Below are 16520 nucleotides of genomic sequence, written 5' to 3'. Positions count from 1 at the left end.
GTAGGTTTTATCCAAGGTCTTCTACAAAATAGGGAAAACTCTTGATAATTACTATGATTTTTTTTTTTTTAATTTTTTTTTTTTTTTAAATAGAAACGAGGTCTCCCTCTGTTGCCCAGGCTGGTCTCCAACTCCTGCCTCCTGCCTCTGGCCTCAGCCTCTCAAAGAGTTGGGATTACACAAAACAAAACAAAACAAAAAACAAAACCAGACCAGACAGTGTTGGGATTACAGGCTTGAGCCACTGCGCCTGGCCATGAATCCTTTATCACACCCCAGGGGCCTCAGGTACCATCATGGGGCCCATGTGCTCCGTCTTGGGAAATTAACACTCCCCCATAGCCAGTAAAAAGCAGGGGTTTGGTGCGGTGCCTCAGGCCTTCACAGGGGATGCTGAGGGGGGCCCAGCGCTCTGCCCACACTGCCTGCCATTGAGCAGCCACTCTCGGAGGCTACAGTGTGAGAAAGCTGTGTTTTAGAATTGAGGAAAGAAGCCATCCTTGTCAAAGATCCCTCCACAGGCCCAAGAGAAAGTGAAAAGACTATTTTTACGCCCACTTTGCTGACTTTTTTGATCTTTCATAAAACAAGCACACACCTTTCCCTAGGTAGGAAGTACCAAGGTAATCTCAGACAAGGCTGGACGGGGCAAGCGCCAGGCACGTCCCATGGTTTACTACTTGGGGCTGCTCCCACCAGGGCAGGCTCAGGCCAGGGCAGGCTCAGCTTGCCCGTTTCCTGAACGAGGCAATGTGACAGGAGACTGGCTCTGGCCAGGCCAGGCTGGACCCCTCTGCACATGGTTTTGTGTCCTTAAGCCACAAACCATCTTTGTCCACCACGCTGCGGGCCTGGGCTCACCTGGGGAGGTCTGCTTAATGACCCGCACGATCTGCTCATTCCTCGGGTCCAGGTAGCCCATCTTGCTGATGTACTCCAGGGCAGCCTCGATGCTCCTGCTGCCCGTCTGCTTGAGAGCTCGGCCAGCCATCTCCTGGGAGGGAAGTAAGGGAGAGGTAAGTGCACGTCATCCTAAAACAAAGCCCCCAGGGACTCCCGTCCCCACTGTGCTGGGACACTTTGCCTCTGTAGCTGCTGAGAACCTGCAACGCGCTGCAGGAAACCCTCAGAATGAGTGTGGGTGGCTGTGTGCCCTGCAGGTGCCTGATGACAAAAGCCTAGCACAAGCCACACCATGGACTACTTAGCTTTACGTCAAGGACATGGGAATTTTGATGGGCCTGAAAGAGACTTAAATTCTGCTTCTCCTCAGAAAACTTTTGTGGTTGGACTGGTGAGGTCAGGATGAACCTAAAACTAGAAACGTTTAAGGGGAAGAACTGTGGGAGTCAGGGAACCTGGCTTTAACCTCGGCTCATCTCCAGGCTAACTCTGGGACTAGGAAACCTGTCCCCAGGGAGAGGGTGCAGCTGCGCAGGAGTCATATATTACATGCCTACTGTTTACAATGCCCCGTGGTGGCTAGAGCAGCAGAGGACTGGCCCTCAGAGATATGACTTGTAGAAGACAAGACAGACACACTGACCCAGGACAAGTCCCTCAAACTGCTTGTGGGAAGAACACAGAGACTGGTGGCCACCACAGGAGAGGGCAGGTAAAATGGGAGAGGGCCAGAGGAGAAAGCCTCCTTCCACTCGAAAGATGAGGTGGTGGCATGGCTAGCTGTTCCAGACTTTGGGCAGGTGGAGAGCCCTGGGAGAGAAAAGGCATTCCTGGCAGATGGGACAGCCAGAGCAGAAGCCTGGGGAAAGATGGGCCCATGGCAGCAGCACGCAAGGGTAGGTGGAGATGGGGGGATGGACCCACAGATAGGGGCCAGGCTCTCAGGGTTTTGCTCCTGTCTGCAGGCAGTCGAGGAAGCTTTCAAACTGGGACATGTGGCATCAGCAGGTCAGGCTGGGGGCGGCTGTGGGTGCAGAGCTGGAGGCACTCAGGTTGGGGGAGACAGAATAGGCAGGAGGGTGCAGAAGAGATGCAGCCCAGTGGGGCAGGGCAGTGAGGCTCTGATGACAGCGCCCCCTTCACCTTCAAGGACAGCTCCGCAGAGCTGTAGGCAAACAGGGAGGGTAAGCAGAGAGAAAAGAACACCATTGAGACTGGCTCTGGGACAAGGGTGAAACAGGCAAAGGCCACAAAAAGGGCTTTGGCAGGAGAAGGGAGGGCTGAGCCCTTTGAAGGTCGACGAGGAGGGCAGCCAGGCAGGAGGAAACTGAAAATGCAGAACCGGGAGCTCCGGAAAGGAGTCCATAGTTACCCAGACAGCAGAGAAGAAAGGGGTGGAGATGGCTGGGTGTGGTGGCTCACACCTGTAATTCCAGCACTTTGGGAGGCCAAGGCGGGTGGATCAGGAGGTCAAGAGATGGAGACCATCCTGGCCAACATGGTGAAATTCCATCCCTACTAAAAATACAAAAATTAGCTGGGTGTGATGGTTTGCGCCTGTAGTTCCAGCTACTCAGGAGGCTGAGGCAGGAGAATCGCTTGAAACCTGGGAGGTGGAGGTTGCAGTGAGCTGAGATCACACCACTGCACTCCAGCCTGGCGACAGAGTGTGACTCCATCTACAAAAAAAAGAAAGGGGTGGAGATGCAGAGAGACCCCAGGACAGTGGGGGAGGCTGTGCAGGGCTGCTCTGCAGCAGGAAGCCTGGCCGTGGTCACAGAGCCGCTCTGCAGAGAGAGACGCAGCACTGAGTGTCCCCCACCTCTGGACAGGGCATTGTGGTGCCCATGACCTGAATCACAGTCAGCTGTGTGTCTGTGGTTCCCTTAGGACAAGAAGAACCTGGCAGGGCCTGAAACCATGTTACTCATGGCTGCATCTGCCCACTTAATACAGTGCCTAGAACAAATTCAGCACTTATTATCCATATATGATGGTCTAATACGGAATCAAGCTTTCCAGTCCTGGCCATACGCCAGCAGATTGGCAGGACAGAAAACACGGGCTGTAAACTGCCTGGGTTCTTAGTGATGCAGGCGTGGGATGGCAAGATGGCAGGGACAGGGACAGGGCTGCAGAGGAGCACGACGTGGAAGGCCTGGGGAGGTGCCGCCACATGGGCAGGCCACGCTGCAGTTGAGGGACGTGAAGTGACAGATTGGAACATGGGAATAAGAACAGACCTGTCTGTGAAAGCGGTGCCTGGACTCCCAGAAAGGGCAAGTGTTTACAACCTGGCAGAGCCGCAGAGAGAAGGCAGCAGTGGTCAGAAGGGAAGCACTTCCTGGCCTCACCTGGGAAGGGAGATAAGACTCCCGCCGCCTATTTCACAGCTGTGCTATGCGATGAGATCACGTCTGTAAAGACTCAACAGCTTGGAGGAAGACACGATATAAGACCACATCTTTGTGGGATCACCCTGGAGCTTTCGGCGCCCATTAAAAAAAAATGTGCCAATTGGGGCCGACTCTAACCGCAAGCCTTTCCATCAGCACTAACCGTTCAATTGCTTCGTCTGAAACGTGACCAACGCTCTGTCTCCTGCGGGGTGAATCACCAGCCTGTGCTCATTAACCCAGTACCTGCCGACTGCCAAGGAAGGGCAGCTCCAGGACAGACTAGGTCAAGCTCTCTCCCTGTTTATGGAGCACCCACTACTCAAGACGTGTGTGTCTACTGTGCATCAAATCTAGGAACTCAGAAAAATCGGCAAGGAGACCGCAAGTGAAGACTCGTGTTCAACGGGAGTTTCAAGTCCTAAAAGTGAACCGCACTTCTGAGCAGCTTGTTTATAAATAAATACCCCACGTCAGTCGAGGCTCGCCCTTGTTATCTGCCCACCAACCCTTCTTTAGCGAGTAAGTAGTTCCTATCTACACATTAACTCTCGGAAGATGCTACTGTACATATACACACAGCTATGTTTTAAACATTGAAGGAAATGGGAATCCACTTCCGAATCCATCAGAAATACATGACCTCTAGGCAGAAAGTACATGCAGAGTCACAGAGTGAAGGCAAGTGCACAGCCTGGGGAATGGCAAGAGGTCGGAGCCAGGACGTGGGAGAAGCGCGTCAGAGAGACGCAGCTGAAGCCCGGCCGAGGAGCTTGGCCACTCACCTTCCTTTCTTAAGAATATATGGAGACCAAGCTGGATGTGGTGGCTCATGCCTATAATCCTAGCACTTTGGGAGACTGAGGCGGGAAGACTGCTTGAGCCCAGGAGTTTGAGGCCAGACAGGGCAACACAGTGAGATCCCCTTAAAAAAAAAATAGCTGGGTGTTGGTGGCGCATGCCTGTAATCCCAGCTACTCAAGAGATTGAGGCAGGAGGATTGTTTGAGCCCAGGAAGTAGGGCAGGCTGGGCAACAAAGTAAGAATGTGTCTCAAAAAAGAAAAAAAAAAAAAGAATATTTTTAAAAAGAAGAATGTACAAAAATCATCATTTAAGGGTCCTTATCTAGCATCGTAGGTGGCTATACCCACACCCCTGGGTTCACCCTCCCCTCTGCTGCTTAGCAGCTGTGTAACCTTCAGCAAATCATTTCCCTACTTTGAGTGCCCTTTTCCTCATCTGGGAAATAAGGCTAACAGGTTGCTCTAGGGATGAAAGGAGATGTCATGTTTTGGCATCAGCATCATTTAAAGGTTAGCTGCTACAGTTCACAAAGGTATCTTATGTGTTTCTGGGAGAAAACATAAAAACTGCAATTGTAGATTTTATGCATGTTTGATATTTAATGGCTCTAATGTTAGTTACTATGTATTCTTCTTACAATAATTATAGAAAGAAATGTAATGAGTTCTTTTCACCAAGCCTCAATAGACACCTCCAATCTCTTCCAGCTTACCTCAGGCTGCCGTGTAAACATTATCCACGTCTTACCTCAGGCTGCTGTGTAAACATTATCCACGTCTATGCATGCCAACATGTGGAAAGGCTGAGCAGCCCTACCCCAAAGCAAGAGTGAAGCTGCAAGCCAACTGAAGGCGAGGACAGTTCAGGTATGTGCTCCAGTGTCTAGCACGTAGAAAGAGAGCAGCAGATATTTGTTCAATGAATGAGTGACTGAATTAGACTGTGACATAGGATAGATGAAAGGAAGAAAGAGCTACAAGCAGGGAGTGAGAAGATACTGCCTGTTCCACTGGGCAGGTTGCCCTGGTGTGTGGAAGATGGAGATAAGGTACACAGCAGAGATGCACCAAGCACAGACTAAAGGGAATTTCAAATCAACATTAACAACAGCAGCAACTTCCAAGTTTTACTCCATTATCTAGTTTGCACACGTGCCATTCTTCAGAAGTTCACAAAATCTTTTTTTTTTTTTTTTTTTTTTTGAGACGGAGTCTCGCTCTGTCACCCAGGCTGGAGTGCAGTGGCCAGATCTCAGCTCACTGCAAGTTCCGCCTCCCGGGTTTACACCATTCTCCTGCCTCAGCCTCCGAGTAGCTGGGATTACAGGCGCCCGCCACATCGCCCGGCTAGTTTTTTGTATTTTTTAGTAGAGACGGGGTTTCACCGTGTTAGCCAGGATGGTCTCGATCTCCTGACCCTGTGATCCACCAGTCTCGGCCTCCCAAAGTGCTGGGATTACAGGCTTGAGCCACCACGCCCGGCCAGAAGTTCACAAAATCTTAATGCTCTTTGAATGTGTGTGTCATGCACTTACTAATTATTTACAGAGTAATGTGGTAGGCTAACAAGACTTTGATGACTTTGTGTCACCTAGCCACGTGCAACAAGAAAATCCTACACACATTAAATTTTTCTCCTAAAACACTCAAGAAAGCTTAATTTAGGATTGCTTAATATCTCACAGGAAAAGGATGCTAATCCTTTGAACTTGGTTACCACGCCCATAAATTAAGCCTTCTCTTCTAGACAGATATCAATGCTGGAGTTGAAGCCATCATATGAGCACCAGATTTGGCACAAGATACCTGCGGTGTTCAACACTTGCTTCATCAGTGACCACTCCATGCCACCGGCTGCAAGAGTAAGATGACTCAACATGGGCAAAACCCAATCTCCTGCCTCTAACTCACCTGTCCTCTCAGGGCTCCCAACCTTGGAAGCACCTTGACTTTGAGATTTCATTCACATCTCACATCCAGTCCAGAAGCATTTTTTTTTTCTACTTACATTAGAGTGGTAGAAGATTCTTTTTTCTTTCCTTCTTCCTTTTTTTTTTTTGAGACAGAGTCTCATTCTGTCCCCCAGGCTGGAGTGCAGTGGCTCACTGATGAAATATTGGCTCACTGAAATTTCATCTCCCAGGTTCAAGCAGTTCTCCTGCCTCAGCTTCCCTGGGATTACATGCATGCACCACCATACCTGGCTAATTTTTATATTTTTAGTAGAGATGGAGTTTCGCCATGTTGGCCAGGCTGGTCTCGAACTCCTGACCTCAGGTGATCCGCCTGCCTCAGCTTCCCAAGGTGCTGAGATTATAGGTATGAGCCACTGCGCCTGGGCTGATAGAAGATTCTGGATACTTTGAAGGCAGAACTGCTATTATTCACACTCCATATCAAATTCAGCAAAACCTAACATGGCATCAACTTTATGCCTCACAGTCTGGGGAGCCACAATGGTTACAAAATAAGAGTCTGACGGGCTCTTACCTGGAGCCTTTATCTGCTACCCTGTGGGCTATTCTTGCAGATTCCTAAATATTCAATGAAAAATTATTTTGTCAGACTTGCTGTAGAACAGAAGCTAGTAGGGCTAAATACTATGGCATAAAGGGCGCTCCGAGGGGCCTGGCAGCCTCACCGCTTCTGGAAAGCAGTGACATGCACTGCAGTGGGCTATTCTCAGCTTGGGGTGGTGGCCCTGGACGAGACAGAAGGAATTCTTCCCACTCCATTAAAGCCGGGCTCCTCCAGAGGTTTTCTGCCTCATGGCTAAAACAAAGAGACTGGGGAGGGACTGAGAAGGGCAAGACAAACTGAGGTTTCACTGCTGCTACTGACAGCTCTTGTAAAACTCCACTTTGGGTGTGTGGATTACATGTGAATAAAGCAGTTTTGAACATCTATACCTTAGGTATCTTTCCCAAGAGATTTCTCCTCTTATATTTTGTCAACAAATTGGTGTTCACTTAACACTGGACCTAACCACTATGAAGCCTGGAAAATGTGAGATTTGCCCATATGCTATCTGATATAGAAAGGACTGCAAAAGAGGCACTTTAACAAAATGGCGAGGTGGTTGAGGTGTGGGACACCTCAGGCCCTGCCAGTATCTTGAGGCTGGTCCTCTCAATTGCAAGGACCACACCCCAGCTCCAACGCTCCCCATGGGATGATCCAGGCCTCTGTTGCAGGTACATCACCATTTAATGGTCTTCTCTGCTGTCCCTCAGGGAAGCTGCCCTCACCCAGCTCTCCAGCTGCTGACCAGCTGCCAGGCAGCCCAGCATGGGCTCCTGACACACCCTCTGCTCTCCGGGCTTGGTCCCCCTCTAGCAGGCACAGGGCTTATGAGGACGGGTGGGAACTGGAAGACGTTCCTTCAATCTACCACTCAGCTCTTAGCAAGGCAGGAGCTGGGCTCACAATGTCTAAGCAACAGAAGTATTTCACGTGCATTGCCATGTGAATGCAAGTAATTTAAATACAGTGACAATTATTATGAGGGAAGGAATTTCCTATGGAGATCCTCCCCCACTCAGCCCTTCCTGGTAAGGAAGCATTTTTCAGGCCTTAGCAAAACCATATCCTAAAGTTTTAACATTCCAACTATGAGGTTTGGCTGAAAAAGTAGAAACAAGCGCTCTGGCCCTATGGTGTCTGCGTGGGCCTCTGTGTCTGCCTGTCTCTCAGGCTTCCTCAGGTAACTTCCACTTCGGTCGTAGCTGACGCCTGCAATCCCAGCGCTTCGGGAGGCCGAGGCAGGATCGCTTGAGGCCAGGAATTGAAGACCAGCCTGGGCAAGACCCTCATCTTTGTAAAAAGTAAGAAAATTAGCTGGGCATGGTGGTGGGTGCCTGTAGCTCCAGCTACATGGGAGGCTGAGGCAGGAATCACTAGAACCTGGGAGGTGGAGGTTGCGGTGAGCTGAGCTCATGCCACTGCACTCCAGCCTGGGAGACAGAGCAAGAGAGCGTCTCAAAAATAAATAAATTAATTAACTAATTAAGTAAGAAAACACGAGGACTGAGGGGAGAAGAGGAGGAGGGGCCAGTTGGCTGGCAGAGGAGACTGCGCCGTCTCTGGCGGGATCCTGTGCTTCCTTGGAGGATTGCCAGCGGGCTGGTCTTCAGAAGAATCTCTGACCCAAAGGCCTAGATTTTTTGACGAGAACATAGGAGCCGAGAGGCTGGAATTTCCAAAGGGTGTTCCAACTCCACCCCCACGGACAGGCGCCTGGAAGAATGAGGCCCCTCCGGGCCCAGGGCTCCTCTACCGGCCCCACTGCGAGCCCCTCCCGCGAGCGCAGTGCTCCGGTGCTCCGGTGCTCCCGGCCCCACGACCTTGTCCACGCGGGCGAGGCGGGGCGGGGTCGACAGCCCTGGGCTGGTCGGGTAGAGGCCCATGACCTTGTCCACGCGGGGCGAGGACCACAGCGACACTGTGCACGCGGGGCAGGGGCCCTGGCGGCCTTGCGCACGTGGAGCAGGGGCTCCGCGACATTGTCCACGACCTCGTCCACGCGAGTCAGGGGCCCGGGCGACCTTGGACCGGCGCAGTACGTGCCGTGTGCGAGCCGACTGTGACTGGAAAACAGGTGCGGGACAAATGGAAGCAGCGGCCTTTGGAGTTTAAACGTCTGTGCGCTTGAGGAAAACGAGCCGCCACCGTGCAGGGATGCAGCGCAGGCTCCGGCCCCCGCAGTGGCGGCGCCGCAGCCCCCGAACCTTGGTACACCAGACACGCGCCCGGGGGACAGCTGCTGGGCACATACAGGTATAAACATATGTCTTTTTGAAAGGAATGCAGAAGTTTGGCATGTTTTGTTTTTGTTTTGTGTGGTTTTTTGTTTTTGTTTTTTCTGAGACGGAGTCTCGCTCTGCGGCCCAGGCTGGAGTGAGTGGCGCGATCTCAGCTCACTGCAAGCTCCGCCCCCCGGGTTCCCGCCATTCTCCTGCCTCAGCCTCCGAGTAGCTGGGACCACAGGCGCCGCCACCTCGCCCGGGTAATTTTTTGTATTTTTAGTAGAGACGGGGTTTCACCGGGTTAGCCAGGATGGTCTCGATCTCCTGACCTCGTGATCCGCCCGTCTCGGCCTCCCATAGTGCTGGGATTACAGGCTTGAGCCACCGCGCCCGGCCTGTTTTGTGTATTTTTAAGGGCCATAATAATCTCTGTATCGTTCCGATTTTCCTATCTGTGCTGTGCAAGCCAGCACCTTTTTTTTTTTTTTTGACTTTTGCTCTGTCACCCAGGCTGAAGTACAGAGGCTCGATCAGCGCTCATTGCAGCCTGGCACTGCCGGGCTTAAGCATCCTCCCATCTCAGCCCCCTGTAGTCAGGAGCCAGTACGCTCGGCTAATTTAAAAAAAAATTTTTTTTGTAGAGATGGGCTCTCACTGTAACCAGGCTGGTCTCAAACTCTGGAGGACAAGCCATCCTCCCACCTCAGCCTCCTAAAATGCTAGGATTACAGACATGAGCCAGGGCGCCTGGCCTTAAATTTGTCCTAAAATAAAATGAACATGAAAAATCCTTGGCCTTGCCAATGATCACGAGACCAGCCTGGACAATGTGGCGAAACCTCATCTCTACTAAAAATACAAAAAAAAAAAAAAAAAAAATTAGCCAGGCGTGGCGGCACACACCTATATAGTTCCAGCTACTAGGGAGGCTGGGGCAGGAAAATGACTTGATCCTGGGAGGCAGAGGTTGCAGTAAGTCAAGATCATGCCACTGCACTACAGTGTGGGCAACAGAGCAAGTCTCCATCAAAAACAAAACAAAACAAAAAAAGAAACACTGATAAAGAGCATTTTATAACTATTGTTAGCACCAAAATAAGGTCAATAATGATAAAGATAGGCTGGGTGTGGTGGCTCATGCCTGTAATCCCAACACTTTGGGAGGCCGAGACAGGCAGATCACAAGGTTACGAGATAGAGATCATCCTGGCTAACACGGTGAAACCCCATCTCTACTAAAAATACAAAAAATTAGCTGGGAGTGGTAGCATGCGCCTGTAGTCCCAGCTACTCGGGAGGCTGAGGCAGGAGAATCACTTGAACCTGGGAGGCGGAGGTTGCAATTGAGCCGAGATTGTGCCACTGTACTCCAGCCTAGGTGACAGAGCAAGACTCTGTCTCAAAAATAATAAAGTAATAATAAAGATAAATGGGCTGGCAAAACTATTCTTGGTCATGTATAAACCAAAAATATTCAGGGGTGAATACTTATTATCAAAAGTTATTAAATTTTTTGTATCCTGATTTAACAATTTTACTTCTTGAAATTTATCCTCAGGCTAAAATAATTCAGTTTTTAAAAAATGATTTCCATAATCATGTCTGTCAGATTTAGCTATAATATATCAGCCCCTGAAATAGTAAAGTGTGGGATGGGAGTTAGAGGCCATGTGGCCACCACTAAACAATAATTATAACTAATATAGTCCTCAGAATATACTTACCACAGCCAGAAATAATACTTCCTATAAGTAAAACTCTAACAAATCTACCACTGTTCTAGATACTGAGTATGTAGCAAAAATAGGCAAAAACAAAATAGGCAACTTTCAATAGTGTAAACAACATGAAAAAATGTTGACTGTATAAAATGTTATGTCTCTTAGTAACTATGTACACAAATCAGTTATGCCTATGAACAAGAGTTTGATTAGAACATGAAAAATTGAAGTATGACTTAATTTTACGACGAAAGAACAATAATTTCTTTTTGTTAAAGAGAGCATGACAATAAGATGCTTACACATATATCAGATTCCATTATAACAAAACTGCCTATACTATCTAGCTACATAATTGTGGACAGATCACAAAAATTCTCCAGATCAGTTGTGTCCAATAAAATGGCAAGCTATGAATATACAAGTTTATCTGTAAAATTCCAGGATTTTGAGGGATGTTTGCTAACACAAGACTTAATTTTTGTCACAGTTGAGATAGGTGAACAGAGGTGAGCACATTCCACAGAAACCTAACCAAAAATTCTCTATTAGTTTACACACACACACACACGCACACACAAGGCATGGTTTCAGGGGTCCTGGATCCTATATTTCTATTCATGTGTAACAGTGCTACCAAAAAATAGGCACTAATAATTTCTCCCATCCCTGTATGTACAGGCTGCAGCTCCCAGTACGAAGCGGAATCTACTTCCCCTCACCTTGAATATTGGCTGGCCTGTGATTTGCTCTATCAATGGAATGAAGCAGAAGTGCTGCTGTGCAAGTTCTGAGCCTTACCCTTAAGAAACCTGGCTGCTTCCATTTTCACTCCTCAGATCCCACCGTGGCTGGAGACAGATCCAGTTAACTGTGTTGCAGTTCCAACCCATGAGTGAAGCCCTCTTGGGTATTCAGCCCCAGCTAAGTTCCCAGTGCAATGAGCTACATGGAACCCCGGCAGATGCCACATGGAGCAGAAGAACTGCCCAGCTGAGCACAGCCAACTCACAGAGCCATAAGAAATAATAAGCCATTATTTTGCTGGCGCACACCTGTAGTCCCAGTTACTCAGGAGGCTAAGGCAGAAGAATTGCTTGAACCTGGCAGACGGAGGTTGCAGTGAGCTGAGATCGCGCCACTGCACTCCAGCCTGGGTGGCAGAGTGAGACTCTGTCTCAAAAAATAGTAATTAATAAAATAATAACAAATGTAAAAAGTCATTATTTTTAAGACACTAAAAATTCTGGGATGGTCGGTTACACAACAGGAGATAATTGATAACTGGCTCTATTTTGCTCTCTGCTATGTATAATCTGGACAAATGCCCATCTTCTAAAACATTAATTAATTTTTTTTTTTTTTTGAGAGAGGGTCTCACTGTTGTTGCACAAGCCGGAGTACAGTGGTGTGAAACACGACTCACTGCAGCCTTGACTTCGCAGGCTCAGGTGATTCTCCCACTTCAGCCTCCAGAGTAGCTGGGACTACAGGTGCGCACCACCACACCCAGCTAATTTTCTGTATTTTTAAGTAGAGATGGGGTTTCGCCATGTTGCCCAGGATGGTCTGGAACTCCTGAGCTCAAGCCGTCTGCCTGTCTCAGCCTCCCAAACTGCAGGGATTAAAGGTGTGAGCCATGGTGCCTGGCTATTTTTTTTTTAATTTATAATATATTTTTTAGAGACAGGGTCTTGCTCTGCCAGTCAAAGCTCACTCCAGCCTCTAACTCCTGGGCTCAAACTTCCTGCCTTAGCCTCCCAATTAGCTAGGATTACAGGTGCAGGCAATCACACCTGGCTAACTTTATTCTTTAATTTCTTTTTCATTTTTAGAGACAGGGTCCCACTATATTGCCCAGGCTGGTCTCAAACTCCTGGCCTCAAGCAAACTTCCCCACCTCGGCCTCCCAAAGTGTTGGGATTATAGGCATGAGCCACTGCAACCAGCCTATTTTATCTTAAATTCTGAATGGTTTGGTCCTCTCAGCTTTTGTCCAAATAAACTCAATTGCTGTAAGATCATAAAGTTTTCTGAAAAGTTAAATTTTCAAATAGGTAAGATAATTATTAACAAAGATTTAACAAAATGCTTAGAAATAATATTTCTTCAAAAAATGAGATTGTTCCATTATTGATTGCTGGTGTGATAGTGAATTTTGAGAACCTAAATAAATACATTTTAAAAATTTTATTATCACTATTTTTGAGAGGGGTCTTGCTCTGTCACTCAGAGTTCGGGCTGGAGTGCAGTGGCCCAATCTCTGGTCACTGCAAACCCTGCCTCCTAGGTCCAAGCGATCATCCTACCTCAGCCTCCTGAGTAGCTGGGACTACAGGTACACCACCACATACAACTAATTTTTGTCTGTCTTTCTTTTTTTTTATTTTTTTCTTCTTTTTGAAAGACAGAGTCTTGCTCTGTTGCCCAGGCTGGAGTGCAGTGGCACGATCTTGGCTCAATGCAACTTCCACCTCCTGGGCTCAAGCAGTCCTCCCGCCTCAGCCTCTCAAGTAGCTGGGACTACAGGCGCCCGCCACCACGCCTGGCTAATTTTTGTATTTTTAGTAGAGATGGGGTTTCACCATGTTGGCCAGGCTGGTCTTGATCTCCTGATTTCAAGGGATCCAGCCACCTCGGCCTCCCAAAGTCTGGGATTACATGCGTAAGCCACTGTACCTGGCCTAATTTTTGTCTTTTTGGTAGAGACAGGGTTTCACCATGTTGCCCAAGCTGATCTCGAACTCCTGGGCTCAAACGATCTGTCCATCTCAGCCTCCCAAAATGCTGGGATTACAGGCATGAGCCACTACACCTGGCCAGAAATGTCTTTTTAAATAACTTTATATCTTTTAAGGCTCTAAAGTAAATAATTGTTTGGGTTAATATTTGACTACAAAATTACTTTTATTAATGTTTAATGTTTAAATGCTTTTGTTCTTAAAGGGTGCTAAACTCTTAGCTATGGCTATTATTACTAGGTCAAATCTCCCTGTGAGAAAAACATACTCCAACTTAAAAAAGTAGCACACAAAGACACTTTAAAATGAATATAACATACAAAAGAATATAACATTCAAAAGCACTTTAAAATGCTTCTGTAATGGTGGCCGGGCGTGGTGGCTCACACCTCACCAACCCAGCACTTTGGGAGGCTGAGGCAGGTGAATCACCTGAGGTCAGGAGTTTGAGACCAGACTGACCAACATGGTGAAACCCCGTCACTAATAAAAATGCAAAATTAGCCAGGCATGGTGGTGCATGCCTGTAATCCCAGCTACTTGGGAAGCTGAGGCAGGAGAATCACTTGAACCCGAGAGGCGGAGGCTGCAGTGAGCTGAGATCGCGCCATTGCACGCTAGCCTGGGCAACAAGAGTGAAACACTGTCTCAAATTTAAAAAAAAAAAAAAAGCTTCTGTAATGGAAGGGAGAATCAAACTTTAACAGTATACATCCTGTTCAGTGCTAGTGTTTGGTACAGCATTGCTGGGCACTGACCACACGTGTGTGTCGGCATGAACTTGCATGTGCACACAGCATGCTGTTCTGGGCGTAGGAAACCAGCACTGCAGTGGGCTTCCCGGCCCCCTACCTCCAACCTGGCAGGCACACGTCTGCTTCAGCAGGAAGGGCTCTGCTCTAACAGCACCATGGGGCTATTCAACAGTATCCCAAATCCAAGGGGTCTGTGAGCCAAGCCCAATATGAGATTGCACAAGAGCTTCACGAGGAAAGATTTTCTGTCTCCTTCCAAAACCTATACCAACAAGGACATTGCTGTTTTTAAGGACAACTGGTACACTAAAATTTGGTTTGTACAAGTCACCAGGAAAATAAGTAATTACGTAAAATCCACGGGGGGAGTCGTCGTGCGCCAGGCCATGAGCACGACTCCAAGGGACAGAGACCAGCCCCAGCATTCTAAACGCTTGGGGAAAGCAGCATAGCCAGGAAGCCTTAGCACAGAGCACAGGAATGGGATACTCCACGGGAAGGACCACGGTGGTCCCACAGAAGATGCAATTCTAGGAAAATTCTGGGAACCATCAGTCAAGAGGGCTTGGCGTCATGACTGGGTAGAGGCCCATGTTTTCCCAACACAAAAGGCAGCCCAACACTAAGTCAGAGAGACGCCCACTTTAGAAGAATGAGCTGAAGGTGGTCAGATGGAGGGCAGGGCTGGCGCTGGCGTAGGACTCAAAAGGAGGCTCAACAAACTGCCTGGTGAACAGAGAAGACTGCGCATAGAGAAACTGGAGAAAGAAGATCACCTGACCTTGACAGGGTGTAGTGTAAGCCAGAGGGATGCTGGGACCCAGAGCCGGCCTCTGGCACTCCTCCTGGGCAGGGCTCATGCTGGCCAGGGCTACACTGACCCCGGAAGAAGTGGGGCTTTCTCTGCCTTCCAAGGTAGGTTCAGGTCCAGGGTCATAAAAGGCCTTGCCAAGTTCATCTGCAAGCTTCATTGTGAACTTCCAGTGTTTTTTCTGACAGGAAGAGTGGTAAGATATGGGTAAGACAAAGCCCTGTCTGCTGGAGCTCTAGCAGCAGAATTAAGAAAGGAATGAGTTGGGGTTTTCATTCACACTCTTGCTGGGAACACTACCTTAGGAGGAAAAAGGTCTTCATAAAGGAAAGGAAAACCTGTAATCCCAGTGCTTTGGGAGGCCAAGGCAGGAGGATCACGTGAGGCCAGGAGTTGGAGGCTGCAGTGAACTATGTGCCACTGCACTTCAGCCCCAGAATGAGACCCCTACTCTATTTAAAAAAAAATAAAATAAAAAGGAGGCCAGGCGCGGTGGCTCATGCCTGTAATCCCAGTACTTTGGGAGGCCAAGGCAGGTAGATCACCTGAGGCCAGGAGTTCGAGACCAGCCTGACCAACATGGAGAAACCCCGTCTCTACTAAAAATACAAAATTAGCCAGGCGTGCTGGCGCATGTCTATAATCCCAGCTACTTGGGAGGCTGAGGTAGGAGAATTGCTTGAACCCGGGAGGCAGAGGTTGTGGTGAGCCAAGATCATGCCAGTGCACTCCAGCCTGGGCAACAAGAGCGAAACTGCATTTCAAAAAAAAAAGGAAAAAGGAAAGGATTCAGTTTCTGCCTCAGCTTATAATGTGTGAGGAGGGAGGAAAAAAAAAAATCACAGCAAGCAAGGTGGTGGCCCAGAGCCTGCGAGAGGCTGGAAAAGCTGTCATTAGTGAGCAGAGAAGACGACCAGGCCCAAGACACACAGGCAGCTCTCACAGGTGGCCACCCTCCGGCCCTGGTCTCCAGCGCCCACCGTGTACATCCCTGAAAAAAGCGAGTCAACAGCCAGCTTAGCCCTACAGAGACCTGTTGTGCCACCTAAGTTACATGCTATGAGACTGAGTTTATAAAGGACTAACTTGGACCATAATTGAGCGTTAAAAGTTAGCCAAAAAATAAGTCAGAATCATCAGAGCTGAAGCATGAACAGCTTAAATGTGACTCTGGAAAAGCAGACTTTTTCTGTTTGGGCTCCAAGCCACTCCTGGCTCCTGAAATTAAGTAGGCTGAATATGTGTGAAGACACTGCTCTTCACTTCCAGACAAAGGCTGCCTGGAAAATTCTGCCATTGTCTCCATCAAAAAGATCCACTTACTCAACAATGGCACATAGGCCTGCCTCACTGCACACAGCTGTCTCCGACTGTGGGACTTCAGGAGAGCAGCTGTGCATGTTTTGGGACTTTTTGAGAGTGGCTGTGCATGTTTGGGGGCTCTGGGGCTGTCCGTGCCTCCCACAGCTCGCTCTGCTGGGGACAGGCAGCCCGTGAGTGCCCAGGGAAGGGGGCATTCGGATGCAGACTGAACAGAGCTTGCTTCCCTGTGGTTATTTTTAAAATGCTGTCAAGTAGGTTGGAAGATCTGGCAAATTACAGGTTCACCCAGGAAAGAAGACAGTAATCTGCTACTTTCACAAA

General features: G+C 48.6%; 1 protein-coding gene across 4 annotated transcripts in view; it reads right to left on the bottom strand.

Moving 5' to 3' along the window:
* LATS2 (large tumor suppressor kinase 2) overlaps positions 1-16520 on the bottom strand; it is a 93417-nt gene that overhangs the window by 16975 nt on the left and 59922 nt on the right. For all 4 annotated transcript variants that reach the window (XM_017951107.3, XM_009191569.4, XM_003913639.4 and 1 more), the window contains one exon: positions 862-994. In XM_017951107.3, coding sequence (XP_017806596.2) covers positions 862-994 — 133 coding nt within the window. The remainder of the gene's footprint in view (positions 1-861; positions 995-16520) is intronic.

This window comes from Papio anubis, chromosome 15 (assembly GCF_008728515.1).
Source record: "Papio anubis isolate 15944 chromosome 15, Panubis1.0, whole genome shotgun sequence".
NCBI lineage: Eukaryota > Metazoa > Chordata > Mammalia > Primates > Cercopithecidae > Papio > Papio anubis.
The sequence above is the reverse complement of the archived record's forward strand: the minus strand, read 5'-3'. Positions and strand labels throughout refer to the sequence as shown.